Source organism: Tenrec ecaudatus, chromosome 13 (assembly GCF_050624435.1).
Source record: "Tenrec ecaudatus isolate mTenEca1 chromosome 13, mTenEca1.hap1, whole genome shotgun sequence".
Classification (NCBI taxonomy): Eukaryota; Metazoa; Chordata; class Mammalia; order Afrosoricida; family Tenrecidae; genus Tenrec; species Tenrec ecaudatus.
In genome coordinates this window covers 20,142,871-20,162,296 of record NC_134542.1, presented here as the reverse complement: position 1 = coordinate 20,162,296, position 19,426 = coordinate 20,142,871, and the positions used below count along the sequence as shown (strand labels likewise).

General features: G+C 60.1%; 2 protein-coding genes across 3 annotated transcripts; both read left to right on the top strand.

Moving 5' to 3' along the window:
* Positions 1-140: 140 nt before the first annotated feature.
* On the top strand, positions 141-9,622 carry SLC11A1 (solute carrier family 11 member 1). The gene is made up of 15 exons (XM_075528990.1): positions 141-267; positions 736-857; positions 1,506-1,628; positions 1,870-1,989; positions 2,945-3,051; positions 3,452-3,522; positions 3,923-3,990; positions 4,121-4,276; positions 4,901-5,059; positions 7,399-7,488; positions 7,596-7,715; positions 8,070-8,219; positions 8,572-8,645; positions 9,002-9,155; positions 9,304-9,622. The coding sequence occupies exons 1-15, from the start codon at positions 261-263 to the stop codon at positions 9,415-9,417; spliced, it is 1,635 nt and encodes a 544-aa protein (XP_075385105.1). The 5' UTR covers positions 141-260; the 3' UTR covers positions 9,418-9,622.
* A 3,157-nt stretch (positions 9,623-12,779) lies between these two features.
* Positions 12,780-18,280, top strand: CTDSP1 (CTD small phosphatase 1). 2 transcript variants are annotated; one of them, XM_075529287.1, is made up of 7 exons: positions 12,780-13,183; positions 14,516-14,664; positions 14,997-15,101; positions 15,211-15,267; positions 15,858-15,950; positions 16,032-16,217; positions 16,680-18,280. In XM_075529287.1, exons 1-7 carry the CDS (start codon positions 13,117-13,119, stop codon positions 16,806-16,808), a joined length of 786 nt encoding a protein of 261 aa, XP_075385402.1. In that variant the 5' UTR covers positions 12,780-13,116; the 3' UTR covers positions 16,809-18,280. The 2 variants fall into 2 exon arrangements, with proteins under 2 accessions (XP_075385402.1, XP_075385403.1); XM_075529288.1 differs by having other exon boundaries at positions 12,782-13,183; positions 15,000-15,101.
* Positions 18,281-19,426: the final 1,146 nt, after the last annotated feature.

The following is a 19,426-nucleotide window of genomic DNA, read 5'->3' as shown; positions in this document are numbered from 1 at the left end:
CAGAGACAGAAGTCCATGCTGTGGGTGACCAGACCCTTCCGCCAGAGCAGCCACTTCTGCCTTTGGAAAGAGTTTCACAACATCCTGTGTGAGAGTGATGATGTAAGAGATGGAGACCGACTGGCGGGGTGCACCAAGGATGTGCAGGAGAAGGAGCAGCCACTGGCTCACATGTGCCAGGGCACAGAGAGGGGGTTCCATCCAAGGAGCAGCCCAGCACTCCACCCACACCCAGAGTGGACCTGACGCCCGCAGGCCTCATGACAGGTGAGCAGCCACCTCTGGGATCGGGATGGAGCCCAGGTCTGGTCAAGGCACTGTCCGTTTTCTCGGCTGCTGGATGAGGGGGGCGGGGGATGTGGGAGCTGACGTGGCGGCCCCCTCACCTTGGTTCATGCTCTGCAGAAACTAGGGTCTTGCTCCTCATTCTTCATGGTGGGGTGGGGGTGGAAGGAAGGGAGAGATCTAGATTGGGGGTGTCTGTGCTCACAAGGAGCAGAGTGTCCTTCTAAAGCGTATACACACACACACACACACACACACACACACATCTTCCGCTGGCAGGTTGGCTGAGGGGTGGAGGTGATGGGGCCAGCATGGGTCAGGGCCTCCTGCTTAGTGGCCCTTGATGTCTGTACTTTGCTGGAAAGAAGACGGGGCTGTGGCAGAGGGCTTTACCCCAGGGCCTCCAGAAAGAGACAGGTCACTCACCATGCCTCATGGGACCCCTTGCAGACGACAGGCATCCCCAAAGGCCGAGCAGGTCCAGCTATGGCTCCATCTCCAGCCCCCCCAGCCCAGAGTCTGCCAGAGAGACCTATCTGAGTGAGAAGATCTCCATTCCGGATGCGGACCCGGTGAGAATGCTGTAAACTTCTCAGGGCTCTGCAGGGTCCGTGGAGCATCTAGGCTGGAGGCAGTGGGTGGGGGGCTCTCTGAGAGACAGTGGCAGCTACCCCCTTCTTGCTCTGTCCCCAGCACTTTGGGTTCAATGGTTGGCTAACACTTATACATGGCTTTCTGGATTGGAGCTTTGGGTACTTGTTTCCGCATCAAAAGAAAGGGCTCAGATAAGGGTAGGAGGAATCAGGGCGGAGGTTGCAGGCTTCTAGGATCTTCAGAGGATCTCCTGTCCTGGGCCAGGGTAGGGCTGGAGGACCCCAGCAGAGCAAGAGGCCCTGTGGGCTGGGGGCGGAATGAGAAAGACCTGCCCCCTGAAAAGCCCCTGTTTGAAGCTCTGCTGATTCAGGACCTTGAGAAGGCAGGCTGGTCAGGCGCAGGCTACAGAACGTGACAGATCCTGAGAGCAGGTCTCAGTGACTCAGCAGGCCATCTGCGGTCATCCCCCCTTCTCACATCCCCACCACCCTGGCCTGCTTTGGGTGTGACATGTGTGTTGGGGACAGCCCCAGGGTCAGCTGATGTGGGGCCAGGAAGGGAAGCAGGGGCTGCCCGGGCTGGCTGCCACCCACCCAGACCTAGAACCTCCTTTTCCTCCCGCCCAGGGCACGTTCAGCCTGCGGAAGCTGTGGGCCTTCACAGGGCCAGGCTTTCTCATGAGCATCGCTTTCTTGGATCCAGGAAACATTGAATCGGACCTGCAAGCTGGCGCAGTGGCTGGCTTCAAAGTGACTGAATTGGGGTGGCAGGGGGGAGGGTGGTCCGTGGAGACAGGGGAGAGGTTCTTGATCCTCTGCCCAGGAGGGGATCCCCAGGCAAGCCCTGCAGAGGGTGGGGTGTCTGTGTTGCTTTGTCCCAGCTCCCTGCCCCCACCCTCCCTCAAAGGAGTGTCCCAGCTGACTGTAGGAGCCCCTTTGGTGACCTGAGAAAGGCCCCTCTGGCTGAAGGCCTCCCCTGCCTCCCCCACAGCTGCTCTGGGTGCTGCTATGGGCCACGGTGTTGGGCTTGCTCTGCCAGCGGTTGGCAGCTCGGCTGGGCGTGGTGACAGGCAAGGACCTGGGCGAGGTCTGCCATCTCTACTACCCAAAGGTGAGGTTCTGAAGCGGCCACGATCGAACAGAGCCATCCTTCCTCACTGCCATGCAGTAGACTCGGACTTATAGAGGACCAGGGCAGAATGACCCTTGTGGGTGTCTCAGAGGAATGCTGGTGGCAGAGTGGTTCTGTGTTGGGCTGTTAACCACAAGGTCAGCAGTTCAAAACCACCAGCCTCTCCAGGGAGGAAGATGAGGCTTTACCCACATGAGCAGTGTGGGTTTGAGTCTGGGCTTTCTGAGAGTAGAAAGCCTCATTTTCCTCCCTTGGAGCCGCTGGTGGTTTTGTAGCGCCGTTTGCCAGCAGCCCGGCGTTTAAACACTGCACCACTAGGGCTCCCGCCTCCTTGAGTAGATGAGACTCAAACTCTTGGTCACAGTGGGAAAACGGCAGGAGGTACCGGCAGGAGGTCACAGAGGGGAAACTGACACCGGGAAGTGAGTGGTACCGGGCGAGAACCAAGCGGATGTCAACTAGGGGCTGGCCAGGGGGCTGGGAGGTGGGCGGTGGGCTTCGGAGACACAGCTATTGCATAGTCAGGGTCTACTCGGGGACACAGAGAGGAAGCCCCTGGACATTTCAAAGGGCACATCCATCATTCAGGCACTGAGCAGCAACGGTGTCAGCGGGGCTGGAGGCACAAGGGACCGGGAGCTATCCCAGGAATCAGGAAGCTGCCGTATCCCTGGACAGGAGCCACCCTGGCCGCCACGGCCGAAGTGGCCACCACCCTTACTGCAGCCACAGCCACATTGGGAGCCCTGCCCACCTTCCAGCCCCCATCCGTGCCTGCTACAGAGGCCAGCTGGCAGCTGCGGAGCACCAGGGTTGTCTTGCAGGGCTGCCTAAGCCACAGACTTCCAGGCCCGCACAGGGCAGCGTGTGGAGGGACCCCAGGGTCAAGCTGAGGCAGCGGACAGTTGGGTGTCAGTCTCCTCTCTCCCCATAGGTCCCCCGTGTCTTCCTCTGGCTGACCATCGAGCTGGCCATTGTGGGCTCCGACATGCAGGAGGTCATTGGTACGGCCATTGCCATCCATCTGCTGTCGGCAGAACGGTACTGCCTCCAGGAGCGTGAGCCACTCAGCCCCGGGGGGTGGGGGGGGGGAAGGTTGGGGGTGAAGGACGCCAGCTGCCAGCCCAGGCCTTGATTGTCCCTGAGTCTCCTTTGGCCTGCAGTCTCCAGCCAGGAAGCTGTGGCCTCATTTGCCAGATGGGGAAACTGAGGCTTTAACCCCTAAAATGACTTGTCTAAAGTCACACAGCACGGGAGGGGTACAGACTTGTGGACCATGGGCCCAAGCTCTGCTCGGGGCTCCCCCATGCCCCCATCAGCCCTCCCCTGAGTACACTCCCCTGCTCCTGCCTCAGTGCCCAGACCCCACCGGCTCCAGACTGAGGGTGGCGGTCCTAGGCCCCTGGAACAGCCTGGATTGACCCAGCCCCTCTGGTTCCAGAATTCCTCTCTGGGGCGGGGTGCTCATCACCATCGTGGACACCTTCTTCTTCCTCTTCCTGGACAACTACGGTGGGTCGGTGGCTCCCTGTGTCCCTGGTCTTTGAGCAGAAAGGTGAGGGGCGCAGGAGCGCTGGGCGCAGGGGCCGGTCACTGCAGGAGCTCTGTGCCGGCAGAGGGGCTGCAGGCCTGCCTTCCTGTCTGGGTTCTGTTAGCCTAGCTTGGAGAATCTCTGGGACATCAGTCTTCACCTGGAGCCTGGGGCTAATAATAGCACAGACCTCACTGGGTGTTTGGGAGGTGATGCTGAGTCAGCAGTTGGCAAATGACAGTGATGAAGTAGCAATGAAAATAATTTATGGTTGGGGGGTCCCCGCAACATGAGGAACTGTATGACAGGGTCGCAGTATTAGGGAGGTTGCGAACCTGTGCGTTCCCAGTGGCAGCCTCGGCCTCTCCATCCTCCCTCTAGGGTTGCGGAAACTGGAAGCCTTTTTCGGACTCCTCATTACCATTATGGCCTTGACCTTCGGCTACGAGGTGGGGAGAGGGGCACCACGACCACCCGACCACCCGTCTAGGTCCCTGGGAAATGCGGAGTTCCTGGGGGCATGGGGGGATGGAGGGCAGGGAAGGCGGGTACTGGACCTGACGGGGCTCCACCCCGCAGTATGTGGTGGTCCGTCCGGAGCAGGGACTCCTTCTTCGTGGTCTTTTTCTGCCCTCGTGTTCGGGCTGCGGGCAGCCCGAGCTGTTGCAGGCCGTGGGCATCGTGGGGGCCATCATCATGCCCCACAACATCTACCTGCACTCCGCCCTGGTGAAGGTGAGCCGAGGGCGAGGCATGGGCAGATGCCCCACCCCTTAGCACCTCGCTGGCCCCGCCCTAAAGCCTGGAGCCCCGCCCTCTGCTGTGGGGAGGCTCTTTGTGAGGGGGGAGGGGATGTGGGTGAGAGAAAGGATGAGAAAGATCAGGCTGCTGCCCTCCTTGAACTTGCGGTCTCTTTCTCAGGGAGGAGACTGAAGAGTGGGCAGGAAAGGAAAGGATGGGGGGAAAGGGGCCAGAGCTGTAGGGTCACCAACAGAGGAGAAGGAGAGGGGCGGATGGCTGCAGAAAGCTCACCCAAGAAAGGCCATCTTTGAGATCTGAAGGGAGAAAATGGGCCCAGGCATGGGGCAGTGAGTTCAAGGCCCCAGGCTGCTCCCCGGTGGAGGGCAGACAGGGTGGGGTCAAGTCATCCTGGTCTCAGAGGCCTTCCTTCATCCACGCAGTTGGTCACTTCTGAGCCAGCCCCAGTGGCAAAGGCAGACATGTGGGACCAACGTTTGTTTCCCAGACTGCCCTGCAGGGGGTTTCAGAGGAACTGGAGTTGAGGGTAACACAGGCAGAGGTGTGGGGGTGCCACTGGGTGACTGATAAACGTGGCCCTTTTCTCCCCTCTGCCCCCAGTCTCGAGAGATTGACAGGACCCGACGGACGGACGTCCGCGAGGCCAACAAGTACTTCCTGATTGAGGCCATCATTGCGCTCTCTGTCTCCTTCTTCATCAACCTCTTCGTCATGGCTGTCTTTGGGCAGGCCTTCTACCACCAAACCAACCAGGCCGCGGTGAGGCAAGACTTCACACCAAACCCACACCATACACACACACACACACACACACACACCACATACCTGCAAGCCAGCCCTGCTGGGGTCTCAGGCATTGTTCCCTCTGGTTCTCTGGGCACTGGTTTGGGGAAGGAGCTGTGACTTGGCCCCAGTTCACCAGACTCCCAGCAGGCTCTTTGAGGGCCAAGCCTACACTAGTGGGTTGCCAGGGAGCAGGCTGAAGGAAGGAGCAGACTCCGGGGCAGTGGAGGGTGGGCCCGATGTGCAGCCTCACCTCAGTGGGAGCTTCCATTGGGGAAGGGGGAAGGCGGAGGGTCCCCCATGCAGGAGCCTGAGCTGGAAAGGGGCAGGCAGTTGGACTCTCCCGATAATCTTCAGTGTCAGCAACTGGCTGTCACTCACTAGCAAATCTATGCTGAGTATTTGTTCGTATGAGCTGGGGTCCCAGACCCAGGAGCTATAAAGACCTTCTAGGTGCTAGAGTCTAGGAGCTTACATGGGGAGGGGGCCACCCAGCGGGAATAAGTTAACAAACACGTGTCCAATGTGGACATTGCTAGCAAGAAATTCCAGGGGGTGGGTGGGGTGGGAGGGGGCATGGGATAGGATTGGGGGAGAGGATTGCATTAGCCCAGGTGCCCTTTGTGCTGTGACCTCTGTCCCTGGAGGTCTGTCCTGGGGGCTATGACACTTGCTGGCCAGTGTTGAGTGCTTACCTGGGACGTGGACTCTGCCACTGACCTCCCCTTGGCTCACTCTGCCCCTCAGGCAAGGCATGAGGTCTAACTAGAGGTGGTGATGGTGTGTCATGGGGCCAGGCATGGTTGTGGGAAGCTGCGACTGTAGGGCAGCATGAGTCCCTTCTAGTAGGCGGCCCCTGTAGTGACAGCGGCACTCCTACATCTAAGAGAAGCTGGGGTTGGGGGCTCGCATTTGCAATCTTCTCAATTTTAAAGTGGGCAACAAAGTCATATCAAAAAAGAGATAAAATGTTAAAAAAAAAAAAGAAAATGATTAGGGCAAAGAATGTAGGGATGTGCTTTATACAATTGATGTATATATGTATGGATTGTGATAAGAGTTGTATGAGTCCCTAATAAAATGTTAAAAAACAAAAATAAAAAATAAATTATATTAAAAAAAAAGATAACAGGTGGGATGGAGGGAGGAAGGGGAAAAAAAGAAGAGCTGATACCAAGAGCTCAAATAGAAAGTCAATGTTTAGAAAATGATGGCAATATAGGTATAATTATACTTGATACAATTGATGTATGGAATGTTATAAGAGCTGTAAGAGCCCCCAATAAAATGATTAAAAATAAAAAGTTAATTAGGACAGTTGGCATCTTAAAAACAACAACAGAGAGAGAGACAATATGAGGGGCTTCAAAAGTTTGTGGGGAAAAAATCCATTATCTTTTTTTCAAAAACTTTGTGAAGTCCCTCATCTTATTCATGCATGCATGTATTTGTGGGTTTGTTTGCTCGTTTTAAAATCATTTTATTGGGGGCTCATACAACTCTTATCACAATCCATACATACATCAATTGTGTAAAGCACATTTGTACATTCGTTGCCCTCATCATTCTCAAAACATTTGCTCTCCACTTAAACCCCTGGTATCAGCTCCTCATTTTTCCTCTCCTTCTCCACTCCCCCTCCCTCATGAACCCTTGATAATTTACAAATTATTATTATTTTGTCATATCTTACACTGTGCGATGCCTCCCTTCACCCACTTTTCTGTTGTCCGTTCCCCCGGGGAGGAGGTTATATGTAGATCCCTGTAATTGGTTCTCCCTTTCTACCCCACCCTCCCTCCACCCTCATGCATGTATTTGTAACAAATAATTTGTAACAAATAATTACAACAAACATCTAGACAGCACTGCCTATGTGCCCCACATCATCCCTACAAACCTCAAAGGGATTCCAGGACTCATTTGCTGCCATTGAGTCGAAGCTGCCTCGTAGTGAGCCTGTAAGACAGGGTAGAACTGCACTGAGTTCCAGAGACCTCATGGAGTAATAGTTACTCGTTGGGACGCTAAGCTGCAAGGTCAGCAGTTCAAACCCACCTGCCACTCTCCTGGAGGAAGATGGGGCTTTGCCAAACTACATGTGGGCCAGCCTTCTGCTCTTGCCTTGTTAAGAGGCTGACTGTTTGCCTCTCCTCCTGTCCGTGACGGGAGAAAGCTGAACTAGTCTATTGCCATAAAGAGCTACACCCTGGGGGCCACGGGGCAGCTCTGCCCTGTCCTGCAGGGTAGCTAGGAGGTGCTCTCCACTGGATGGCAATGACTTTGAGTTTTGGAATTTTGTCCTGGTGCCGCAGTTCAACATCTGTGCCAACAGCAGCCTCCCTGACTACGCCAACAACTTCCCCCAGAACAACCAGACCGTGGCCGTGGACATCTACCAAGGGGTGAGCACTGGACAAGGTGGGGAGGGCAGGACAAAACCCCCTCATCCTGCCCATCAGGGGCAGGGCCACCAGTCTGACCACATGGTTCCCACCCTCCCCCCACACAGGGAGTGATCCTGGGCTGTCTCTTTGGGCCTGCAGCCCTCTATATCTGGGCTGTGGGGCTGCTGGCCGCAGGGCAGAGCTCCACCATGACGGGGACCTACGCGGGACAGTTCGTGATGGAGGTGGGCCAGAGTCCAAACACTACAAGCCCTCAGGGGGCACAACCTTCGGGCTTCTGGGCCCTTGAAGCAGCCTGAGGGTGCTGTTTACACACCCCACTTTACTGATGAGAAAACTGGGGTTCAGAGGAACGAGGCAACTGATATGACCATTTACCCAAACTTGTTTCCTCTTTAGCCGCCAACCGTGGGAGGGAGACCCCATCCCTTTCACGTACCCCTTTCTGCCACCTAGGGTCAGAACTGTACCCCACTTCATACACAGAACAGCACAGGAGTCCCTGGAAGCGAAAGGTCTCCCCTAGAATCCCCAGCCCTGGCCACTGCCCACCCCCCAAATGCCCAACCTCCACCCAGGGCTTCCTGAAGCTGCGGTGGTCCCGCTTCGCCCGCGTCCTCCTCACCCGGTCCTGCGCCATCCTGCCCACTGTGCTGGTGGCTGTCTTCAAGGACCTCCAGAACTTGTCAGACCTCAATGACATACTCAACGTTCTGCAGAGCCTGCTGGTGAGCTGGGGGCCCCTGCACCCCGCCTCTGAGCTCCACCAAACCACCACAAACACGCCGTCTCGCCTCCTGGTTCACCTCATCCCCACCAGCCATGCAGGGTAGCGAGCGGGGACCTCCACAGCCTCCTTTCACAGAGGGGGAAACTGATACAGCTGCCCAATGAGCTGAGATTCAAAATCAAGCCACCTGTGCCGGAGGCTTTGGGAGGCACTAAGATGGGGAAATTGAAGTCCAGGGTACTCAGGGACTTGCCCAAAGGGCCCCAGGAGGGAGGGCAGAGGAGGCCCAGAGCCCCCCTCCATCTGAGGGCAGGGGCAGGCCCTCAGCTGACCTGCCCTGTCATCCGCAGCTTCCCTGTGCCGTGTTGCCCATCCTCACGTTCACCAGCATGCCCGAGCTCATGCACGAGTTTGCCAACGGCCGGTGAGCCATCCTGCCTCCCACTCTCCTGCCCACTTCAGCCTTGGAGCCCTGAAAGGCTGGCAGCTAGAAGTAGGCCTGTGACTGGTGCCTGTGTGTGTACGCGTGTGTGCCCGTGTGCGCATGCTCATTCATGTTCTTTCTAGGCGCAGGCCAGTGGGCAGCCTGCACGCTCAGGAGGGCCATGGAGGGCAGAGTGGGTGAGGGCTTAAGCTAGGCCCTACAAACTTGGCTTTTCCTGTCTCCTCCCCTCCTTGGAGCTCTAGGTGGGCTGTGAGCACCAGAGGCAGAGGGGAGGTGGGTGGGAGAGGAGAGGCCTCACTGCCCCAGCCAGTCCTAAGACCCCCTTCTGTCTCCAGGGTAAGCAAGGCCATCACTTCCTTCATCATGGCGCTGATCTGCGCCATCAACCTCTACTTAGTGATCAGCTACGTGCTCAATCTCCCTCACCCGGCCTACTTTGCTCTTGTAGCTCTGCTGGCCGCTGCCTACCTGGGCATCACTATCTACCTGGTACTATGGGTCCCAGTGGTGCCTTGGGCATTGGGGAAGTGGAGAAAGTGGGCAAGGGAGGAGAGGGGGGAGGGCAGAGGGAAGGGAAACTCCCCGGGGGCTTCCCTGGACATCCCTGCCCCACTCATGGCCACTGTCTCCTCCCCAGGTCTGGACCTGTTGTATTGCCCACGGGGCCACCTTCCTGGCTCACAGCTCCCACCAGCACTTCTTGTATGGGCTCCCTGACCTGATGCAGGAAAGGGGGGGCACAGCGGGATGAGCCACCCCCAAGCACAGGGACCCGGGCCTGGCCTGTCTGCCTGGAAAAAACAGGGTCTTGGAGGCAGCCCTATGGAGACAGGTGCACTTGGGATCCCAATCTGGACCTGCTGCTGTGGCCTTGAGCAAGTGACTTAACTCTAGGTGTGACCACACTCATTTATCAGACGGGAATTGCTGCCTTTGTTATGTGATGTATGGAAAGAAAGCACGTGAGCACAATGCCTGGCACTTGGGTTGGTTTATTTTTTAATTATTCAAAAATATTTCTTGACCCCAGCCCAGTAAGGGACAGGGCACAAGCTCCAAAATGGCACTGAAAATATTATCTGATGAGCAGTTGACTTTTCACCCAAACACCAGAGAAGCTGAAGCCAAGTAGCCCCCTATCCTGCCCACAACCCATTTTCCAGTTAGCAAAGTGGGAGCCCGGTTCTCCCTTCTACAGGCACCACTTGAAAAGAACCCATGAGTCTTGCCTGCGTCCGAGGCCCAATTCATTTGCCATTTCCCCAGTGAACTGGACGGTGCAGCCTGGCACGCGCGGCACTGTGAACGCTCCCGAAGCGCTGACTCCCACCTCCCCTTAGAGACAGGGACGGACCCGGAGCGTCTGCATTCCTGGCTTCCGCCTCACCCCTCCCGGCCTCAAGGGGATGGGGAAGATGGAACTGGAATCTAAGTCCCCAGGGGCCCAGAAGTCTTCTGGGAGCGGTTAAGTATAGGATAGCTTGGTGACTCCCGCGGCGACCCACTCTGCCCTGGGGGAGCGGCCGGGCGCCCCTTCGCCCCGAGCTGGAGCTGCTCTTTGGAGACGCTCCCTGGGCCGTTTCTAGGCTCCCCTAGATTCTTCGCCCAGTCCCTAGAATCCCAGCCTGGGAATCCGCAGCCGGCCGCGGCCGCTGACCCTTTCCTGTGTTGAGCCGCGGGGCAGGCGCTGGCTAAGAGGCAACCCTCAAATTCTCTGGGACCCTTCAGGGCGGGTGGCGCTACTCCGCGCTCTGGTGGAGGCGCTTGTTTATGAAAAGAATTTCCTTTCTTAAAAGGGCGACGATGTTAGTGGGGCCCGCGTGGAGGCAAGCGCCACGGCTGCTCTCACAGCTTTCACTCAGGGCAATGGAGATCGCGGGCCGCCTATGGGGGAAGGCTGTACTTAGCCCCGGAGGCCATGGCTGCCAGGAATGAGGTCGTGTGCACAAGGGTGGGGACCAGAAGCCTTGTGGGGAGTTCTTAGATCTTGGGGGAGGGCGTGGACAGTAAAAAGACACCCCCCTCATAGCCTAGGCAGGCTGATCTGAGACCAGTTAAACCTAGGACTCAGAATGGAGGGGCAAGGGAAATGGGGGGGGGCGGAAGGCCAGCTAAGGGTCAGGCACTCGATTGCTAGGCCTCCCCCGCACACTCTCACTTAGAAGAGGTGCCTCTGGGCCCATCCCGCCGATGCTCCGCACAGCCCCTCCAGCGGAGAGAGCCTGGGCACCTTGAGACCCAGGCCAGGGCCCCCTGCGCCTCCCCAGGGACGGCTTCATACCGGCCCCACTGGGCAGCTAGGGAAGCGGAAAACCTTTGTCCAGAGTAGCCTCTGGAGCCGGGGTCCTGGGCTGCCAGACTCACAGCCCCATGGCTTTGCTCCATTCTAAGGGCGCAAAGTGACCCCTAGCTTCCGGAGGGAAAGGAGGACCCCTGGGTGTGGACCCCAGAAAAATTGTCAGGAAATGCAAAGAGTTGACCCCTCCCCACCCTAAAGCACTCCGAAGCCTGCTCACAGCAGCTCAGCGGGTCTTCCCAAGACCCCACCTAACCCCTGACTGCAGAGACCCTGGGGCCTCACTTCTAATCACCCCACTCCAGCTGTTACTCCAGGGCCCCAAACCCTGCACCAGCCAAGGGTTTGGAGGTGACTACGAGGCTGTGCTAGGGGCGGGGGTGGGTGTGTAGAGCTTCAGGTGGCCTCTTGCAGGGCGGGTAGGGGACAGCGGCCCACCCAGTTCAGTGACTCTCGCGGGGATGGATGCTTCACTGAGGGAGGAGCGAAGGCCTAGGAGAGGCCAGGGCCGCGCTCGGCCGGCCATCAACACCCATTTCCTTTTGGGGGTCAAGGAGGCAGAGGGGGGGCATCCTGAGATAAAGCTGGAGCCCCACCCCTCTAAGGGCATCCCGCTTCGAGGGCCAGCCACTCCTTGGAAGTCCGGAGGAGGCCGAGATGGTGTGGAGAAGGCGAAGCCCAAGCAAGAGCAGCGGGGAGGTGAAGCGCGGACTGGCGCCCAGCGGGCGCAGAAGTGCCGGAGGCGGGCAGTCGCTGGGCGCAGGCCCTGGCTCCCCCGCCGGCCAGGCGGACGTGCGCCGTGCTCGCTCCGGCGCGGACAGGACGGGACAGGACGCGGCCGCCCGCCCCGCCCCGCCCCACCCCGGCGGGCGGGGAAGGAAGTGCCGGGGCGTGTTTGTCCAGGCTCGGCGTCAGGTTTATTTTTCAAAACGTGTGAACACTTCGTAGTAATGATAAAAAAAACACACGCGCAGAAACGGCCCGAGAGACCCACGGCACCTAGCGAGGGCACGTGGCGCGTGGAAACTCGCGGGCCGAGCTGTGACCCCCCCCCACATACCCGGCAGGACCGGGTGTTTTCAAATCCTCAGTCGAGCAGTTGACACCAGAGGCGCCCACAGCCGGGCCAGGGGCCAGAACTCCCGCTGTGCCGGGACCCTGGGGACACATGAGCCTCCAACGGGCTGGAGCGGGGATGGGGCAGCAGGACCCGGGGAAGCCGCTAGGACAAGGTGGCGTCGCATCGAGGGGATCTGGCTCTGCACGAGGGCCAGGGAATTCAGGCGACGGGAACAGCACGCACGAGGGCCCTGAGGCAGCAAGGCGCTGGGTTGCAACCGGTGGGAACGCGAGGTGGCCCGTGCGGGCGCGGACGCAAGAGGAGCCCCAAGGAAAGGCGGGCAGGGGACAACTGGGGGCTGGGCCGCTCCGCTGCCCAGCCGCCCCGGGTCCCCTCGTCCCAGGACTGCGGTCGAGTTGAGGGTTACAATCTAAAAGCAAAGTCCCGTGTGGAGCTAGCAAAGACTGGGCGAGAGAAGACCCCTCTTACAGGTAAAACCGCACGGTTCCCGCTTCCCACAGGAGAAAGACGGGTCTCGGGCCCCCGGAATGCGCAGGGGTGGGGCTGCACCGCCCTTCTGGGCGTGGGCGCCCACTGCGCCCGGGGCGGTCCCTGGGCCTGGGCGCTCGCCGGCCTGGAACGGTGGGCTGGGCGCCAGGCCTGCCACGCAGCCGCAGAGGCTGGGCCCGACGGGCGGCAGGAAGGGAGGCGACGCCCCCTGGAGCGCGGCAGGAACCCAACCAGACCCGCCTCCCAGCCCGCCCAGCCGCGCCAGCCCCAGAAGTGATGAAAGCGGCGGCCGAGTCCCGGTCACGCCGAAGCCGTTGCCCTTTTAAGGGGGAGCCTTGAAACGTCGCCCGGGTTCCATGTTTGCATCCGCCTCGCGGGGAGGAAACTCCATGTTGTAACAAAGTTTCCTCCGCGCCCCCTCCCTCCCCCTCCCCCTCGAGGCTGGCTCCCCTCCCCTCCAAAGCTCGCGGGGATCCCTCCCTCCCACCCCTCCCCTCCCCCCCGCGCCCCGATTCCGGCCCGAGCCGGGGGGGAGGCCGGGCGCCCGGGCCAGAGTCTGGCCGGAGCGGAGAGCGCCCGGCCCCATGGACAGCTCGGCCGTCATTACTCAGATCACCAAGGAGGAGGCTCGGGGCCCGCTGCGGGGCAAAGGTACCGGGGCCGCGGGCGTGGGCTAGAGTCGGGCTCCGGAAAATGAAAGAGACTGGACCAGGACCCTCCCAGGCCGGCGCGCCCCTCGGCCCAGACAGATTCCAGCCGGGAGCTCCCAAAGCGGGAGGGAGTTCGAACTTGCAGAGGCGCGGGGCGGGGCCTTGCACCTTTCGTGTGCTGGCAGCTTCCCTAGGTGGGGAAACTGAGGCAGGGTAGTGAAGGGGATCTTTTGGGAGCTCCCAGAATCTCTCGCTGGCGGTGTGCACAGCCCCGGAGTTCAGCCTGCCCCTCCCCCGTAGTACGGCTGGCTCCCCATTGGCGCCATTGGGGCTGGGCGATAGGGGTGGAAGAGGGCGCCTTCAGGCCACCCGCTGAGACTCCGCCTCCCCCTCGCCCCTCAACCCCGCGCTGCTGTCTGGCCCGGGGAAGGGGCGCAGAGGTGACAGTGAGCTCAGGGCTCTGGAGGGTTGGTAGGATCTCCCGCCAACACTCAGCAGCGCTCCCCAGAAACTTCCGCGTCTCTGGTGCAGAGCCCCTCCTGGTAACTGCGCTTCCAAGGGGCGCCTATGACCTTTCCAGGACCAGTGTACCGGGCTGCATGTCCCTGGGCACTGGGCCTGTGCACACACCCCTGCCTGGCGTCTGGCCGTCCCTGCGTGGGGGCTCTGAGGGTCCTGCCCTGGTGTTGACCTTAGGCTCTAAAAGCCTTTACAACTCCCATCTGCCCTCCCTCTGCCTGGGCCTATCTCTTGTCCAGGCTGGAACTGAGGCGGAGGGCTGGAGAGAGGGTGGCCTTGTGGCTCAGTCTCTCCAGGTTGGAGGTCCTGGTGGGGAGGAGGTGAAGGCGGGGCTGACAGATGGCCCAGAGACACTGGCCCCAGGCTGCAAGTCCCCACCCCCAGCCTGTGGACCCAGCCTGTGCAAGGACTTTGGACACTTGGGGTGCAGGGTGGAAAAGGTGAGAAGGCTGGAGTGGGTGAGCTCCAGGCCCTAGTCTTCCTCCACCTAGGATCTCTGGAGCAGGGGTGAGCAGGATGGCAGGAGGTCCCAGGTGATCTGTAGGGTCCCTCCCCTGTGAGGACAAAAGAAAGAGCACTGTGAACTCCGTGCCAGGTAACCTTCTCCCTACAGGGGGAGGGGGTGTTTCTGCAGACCTGGAGGGCAGACATGGAAGCAGGGCCCCTGGTGAGGGCATTTTCGGGGGCCTGCTGTTTCCCTTGATGCAGTGGGAAGACCAGGTCCTCCAAGCTCAGGGCTTGGAACCTCGGCATCTCTCTGCTGAGATGCAAGTCAGTGTGCACGCCCACCCCCACCTTGGCCTCCCTGCTTCAGGTGACCAGAAGTCAGCAGCTTCCCAGAAGCCCCGGGGCCGGGGCATCCTCCACTCTCTCTTCTGTTGTGTGTGTCGTGATGACAGCGAGGCCCTGCCTGCCCACAGCGGGGCACCCCTGCTGGTGGAGGAGAATGGTGCCGTCCCTAAGGTGCGTGGTGGCCAGGTGCAGGCTGCAGGAACACAGGCTCACTGGGGGTAGGAGCCCCTGACTCTGCCTGGAGGTCCTGGAAGATTCCTCCAAGAAGCAGGGGGAGGGCTGTTTCCCCAGAAGCCCCAGACTTCTATGTCCCCTAGACTGCTACTTGGTGACAGAACACCAGAATTCCCAGAAGCAAAGCGGGCGAGGAGGTGGTCGTGTACACACACATACACACACACACACACACACACACACACACATCCCCGTGACACTTGGAAAGGGGGTGGGAGTAAAGGCTTGAGGCCTTTGAGGGTGCTTGAGCCAGCCCTGCTGCCCCCCAGCAGACCCCAGTCCAATACCTGCTCCCAGAGGCCAAAGCCCAGGACTCGGACAAGATCTGTGTGGTCATCGACCTGGACGAGACCCTGGTACACAGCTCGTTCAAGGTGGGTCCTGGTCTGGGGGGTATGTTGGGGGGTGGGGGGGTGACCTAAGCTGGTATATGACCCTGATGGGGCTTTGGGAACAGTTCCAGCTTCTCTTTCCCCTCCACAGCCTGTGAACAACGCAGACTTCATCATTCCTGTGGAAATTGATGGGGTGGTCCACCAGGTGAGGGGCAGCAGACACTGACTGGGGGCCTTCCAGATCCTAGGCTCCTCCCACCCCTCCTGAGCACCCAGGGAGGGGCTTTTGCTAGTTCTCAGAAGCCAGAGGCCCAGAGAGGGTGTGAGGCTTGTCCAAGCCACACAGACCCTCGGGGACTTGCTGCACCCTGCAGAGTGGGTCCTCTTCTGGTCCCCCTTGCCCCGCCCTGCCCGGGACCCAGTTCAAGTAATTCAGGATAGGCTGTGTGGTGTTCAAGCCTGTTCTTCATTACTTGGCTCGGGAGCCGGTGCCTTGCAGCTCTGGGGTGAGGGGGCCACTCCAGCACCCCCTCCCAACATTTGCCTGAGGGACTCAGAATTAGTGACTCGCACGAGGAAAGGCAGGGGTGTTCGTTTTGATGTTTTTTGGAGGGTGGCTTAGGGGCCCCTGGGCAGCTGGAGTGTCTGGGCAGTTGTGCGAGCAGGCTCTGGGACCAGCCTTCCTCCCATGTCCCTCCCTCCATCTCCTCGCACCTACTCCCCATCAGCCAGCTGGCCAGCCATGGCCTCCCTGGCTCGGTGGCCTGCAGTCCCCTCACTGGCGCACCCCCGCAGGTGTACGTGCTGAAGCGCCCCCACGTGGATGAGTTCCTGCAGCGAATGGGCGAGCTCTTTGAGTGCGTGCTCTTCACTGCCAGCCTGGCCAAGGTGAGCCCTCTTGTCCAGTAGCTCCCCACCCCCACCCCCAGCATACTGCTCCCCAGCTGACCTCCCTCCCGGATCCCTTAGTACGCAGACCCAGTAGCTGACCTGCTGGACAAGTGGGGCGCCTTCCGGGCCCGGCTCTTCCGGGAGTCTTGCGTCTTCCACCGGGGGAACTATGTAAAGGACCTGAGCCGGTTGGGCCGGGACCTGCGCCGGGTGCTGATCCTGGATAACTCGCCGGCTTCCTATGTCTTTCACCCCGACAATGCTGTGAGTGCTGGTGGGCTTGCCCTAGGGGCCGTCTCCTGCCCTGGGGATCCTGAGTCTGTCTGCTCCTTGCTGCTGGCACTTCCAGTGACCACTGGGTGTCCAGGGTGCGGGCCGGGAGCAGTGATCTCCAAGTGGCCCACAGGCTTCAGTTGAATGGGTCCTGATTGGCACTGGAGGGCACTGAAATAGGAGGGGGCTTTGAAAAGTTCCTGGGAAATGCCATGGTCTTTCATGCCCGTTTCTCCATGAGCTTCTTAAGGCCCAGCCTCTGGGGGGAGGGGCAGGAAATGTTGGGGTGCTTTGCTTTTGCTCCGTGGGTTCTGCCCCCGCAAGCGTGTGAGAACTATGGGAGGGGGGATACCATCTGGGGTGGGCGTTCTAGGGCCAGAGTTGACTTCGAGGGCTGGCCTGGACACTGCTCAGAGCCACCAGCCCCCCTTACCACCCCGCTCCATCCACCAGGTCCCAGTGGCTTCGTGGTTCGACAACATGAGTGACACGGAGCTCCAGGACCTCCTCCCCTTCTTTGAGCAACTCAGCCGCGTGGACGACGTGTACTCAGTGCTCAGGCAGCCTCGGCCTGGGAGCTAGTGCAGTCGAGGGGGCCTAAACTGGGCCCCGAGCGACTCCCACACCTCCTCATGCACTCTCGGACTTGGCGGGGCCCTGTTGCTCCTCCTTAAGCAGACCCACGGGCTACCACACTCAGTGCCAGAGGGAGCAGGCGCCTCCCCTACCATCCTGCCCTGGCTGCACAGAGGGATAGCAGGTGGCACCCAGAGGGGTGAGCCCCAGGGTCCCCGTTGTCAGTGCCTTAGAACCCCCTGTGCCTTCCAGGGGGACCTGTGGGGACCCTGCGGGCCTCGTTCTCTCTCCTTTCTGCTGCCATGTTTCTTGCTGCCAAATTGGGGCCCTGGGCCCCTCCCAATTGCTTTGTTGGGAGGTTGGGTTCCTACTGCCCCTCGCCCTGGCCTAGCCAAGGAAAAGTGGGCAGAAGTGCCAGGCATGGAGCCTCTTCTCCAGACCAGGCCTGTCCAGGGCCCCCACCCTGGGCAGCTGCTTTGGTCTAACCTTGCTCACAGCTAACTGCAGAAGCTGCTCCGGCCCCCTCCCCAGGGCCTCCCTGGGGACCAAGTTGTCCTGCCATTCCCCACTGGGGAGGGGACACGACCTGTTAGCGTCTCTGAGGGCTGCTGCCGGTTCAGCCAAAACTCACCCCTCATTCAGCTAAAACTCACCCCTCGCATCTGCCTTCAGCCACCTGTGGCCAGCCCTCCATCCACAGGGCTTGGCTGCCCAGCTGTGAGCGGGGTGGAGGGGACTACAGGAGGTGTCATATAAATATGTACATGTGTATATAGCCTTGGAGGGGAAGGGAGGCAGAGGGGCTGGGGTAGAGACACCCCTCTCTTGGCCCTTCCCTGGGCCAGGAAATTGGGGGGGGGGGAGGGAGAGGATTTTTACATTTTTTAAATTGCTATATTCTGAATGAAACAAGCTGGGCCCAAGGGTGCCCAGCCTGCTCTTATGTCCTTCACAGCCCTCTGCTCTGTCCGTTCGCTGAGAACCTTCTACTGAGCACCTGCTCTGTGCCAGTCCTCTGCCTGGCCCACCAGCCAAGTTGGGGTGGCCCTACCCCACCACCCACACTTCACTAGTGCCTTGAGGGGAGCTGTAGGATGTGGGAGCCTTCATGTGGGGCTTGAGGGGTCTTTAGGAAGCCTGGCCAAACTGCCCCCCACTCTGTGTGCCAACCTGCAACCACCCTCCCCCCAGTGGGGGCCACTCCCAGGACACCAAGCCAGCTGACTCTGACATGTAGAACTACCCCTACATGCTGGAGCTGGAGGTCAAGGCCTCAGTCTGTCCCAGGGACTCACGGTTAAAGGGGACCCACGTCCAGTGCCAAGGGGGATGGCAAATGGGGCTGTCCTCCTGTCCTGCATTGAGAGGTGGGTGGGAGGATATGGTTGGCTGAGTCAGGTAACCTGCCTGTTTTAAGTGCCTTCTCTGTGTCAGGGCCCCTCAGTGATGAGAACTAAATAGGAAGCCAGACTCTCCCAGTCTTGCCTCTGTGGTTATTGTGGGGGGTGGTGGTTATGCTCCCATGGTGTGATGCCTGCAGGTCCCTGGGGCAGTGGGATAAGGGGCTCAAGGTAACTACAATCCTGGAATACAAACCAAATGAGCTTTCAGTGATGTGATCACAGTGGAGGCCGAACCCCTAGGGGGCGCTGCTCCCTGCCGAGGACGTCCAGCGGTGGGGAAAGACCGGCGAGAGGCTCGGGGTGGGCATCGCTCTCACTGCCACGGAGTCAGCGACCTGGAGCCCATCCTAGGACGCGACAGCTGCCGCTGTGGGTTTCTGAGACGAACTTGAAGGCTGTAGAAAGCCTCATCTTCCTCGGCGCGGCTGGTCCTTTAAGCTTCTGACCGTGCATGTAAGGGCTCATGGCGTAGCCCGCACCACGGTGACCAGGGACCCACTGGGGGGGAGGGGGGGACTCGCTTGAACTTTGGGACAAAGTGGGTTTGAAGATGGTGGCTATGCAGCAAGAGGAGGCGTGGGGGTGGGGGTCTCGCCCCACAACGTCAGGCACCTCGGAAGAACCCTGGGTCAGTGCCAGGTGGACCAAGGTCCCCAGTGCCACCCGTGGGCTGGCTGAGGCTTGGGGGCGGGGGGGGGCAGGAAGAGAGACACCTCGCACTTCTCTCCCCCAGCTCTGGCCACGCCCTCGCCGGGCCTCCGTTCCACTTCCCGCCCTCGCCCTGCGGCCAGGCCTGGCTTCCTTGGGCGTTTGGGCCCCGCAGGAAGTGCCGGCCTGGCCCCGCTTCCCACGGCGGCCATTAGAGGCCTCTCCGCTGCCGCCGACGCAAGCGCTCCCTGCCACAGCTCAACCCCAGAGCCCGGATCCACGATCCCGCCCGACTACGTCAGCCCATACCCGCCAGACAAGGGGGGACCCACCACCAGCTTCGCCTCCACTGCTCCCCCCACGCCTCATTAGCTTACCTTGGGCCAACGACCACAGGCTGCCTTGAGGACAGCCCTAGGGGCCCAGATGCCCCAGGCTCCCCCGAAGGGGATCCATACAGAAATAATTACCCCACCCCGCCATGCCATGAGCCAACTAACCCACCAAGAAACAGCAGCCTTTAAAGTTAGCTTGGTGTCAGCTCCTGGCCTGGACCAGGAGTCCCTGTGCTGC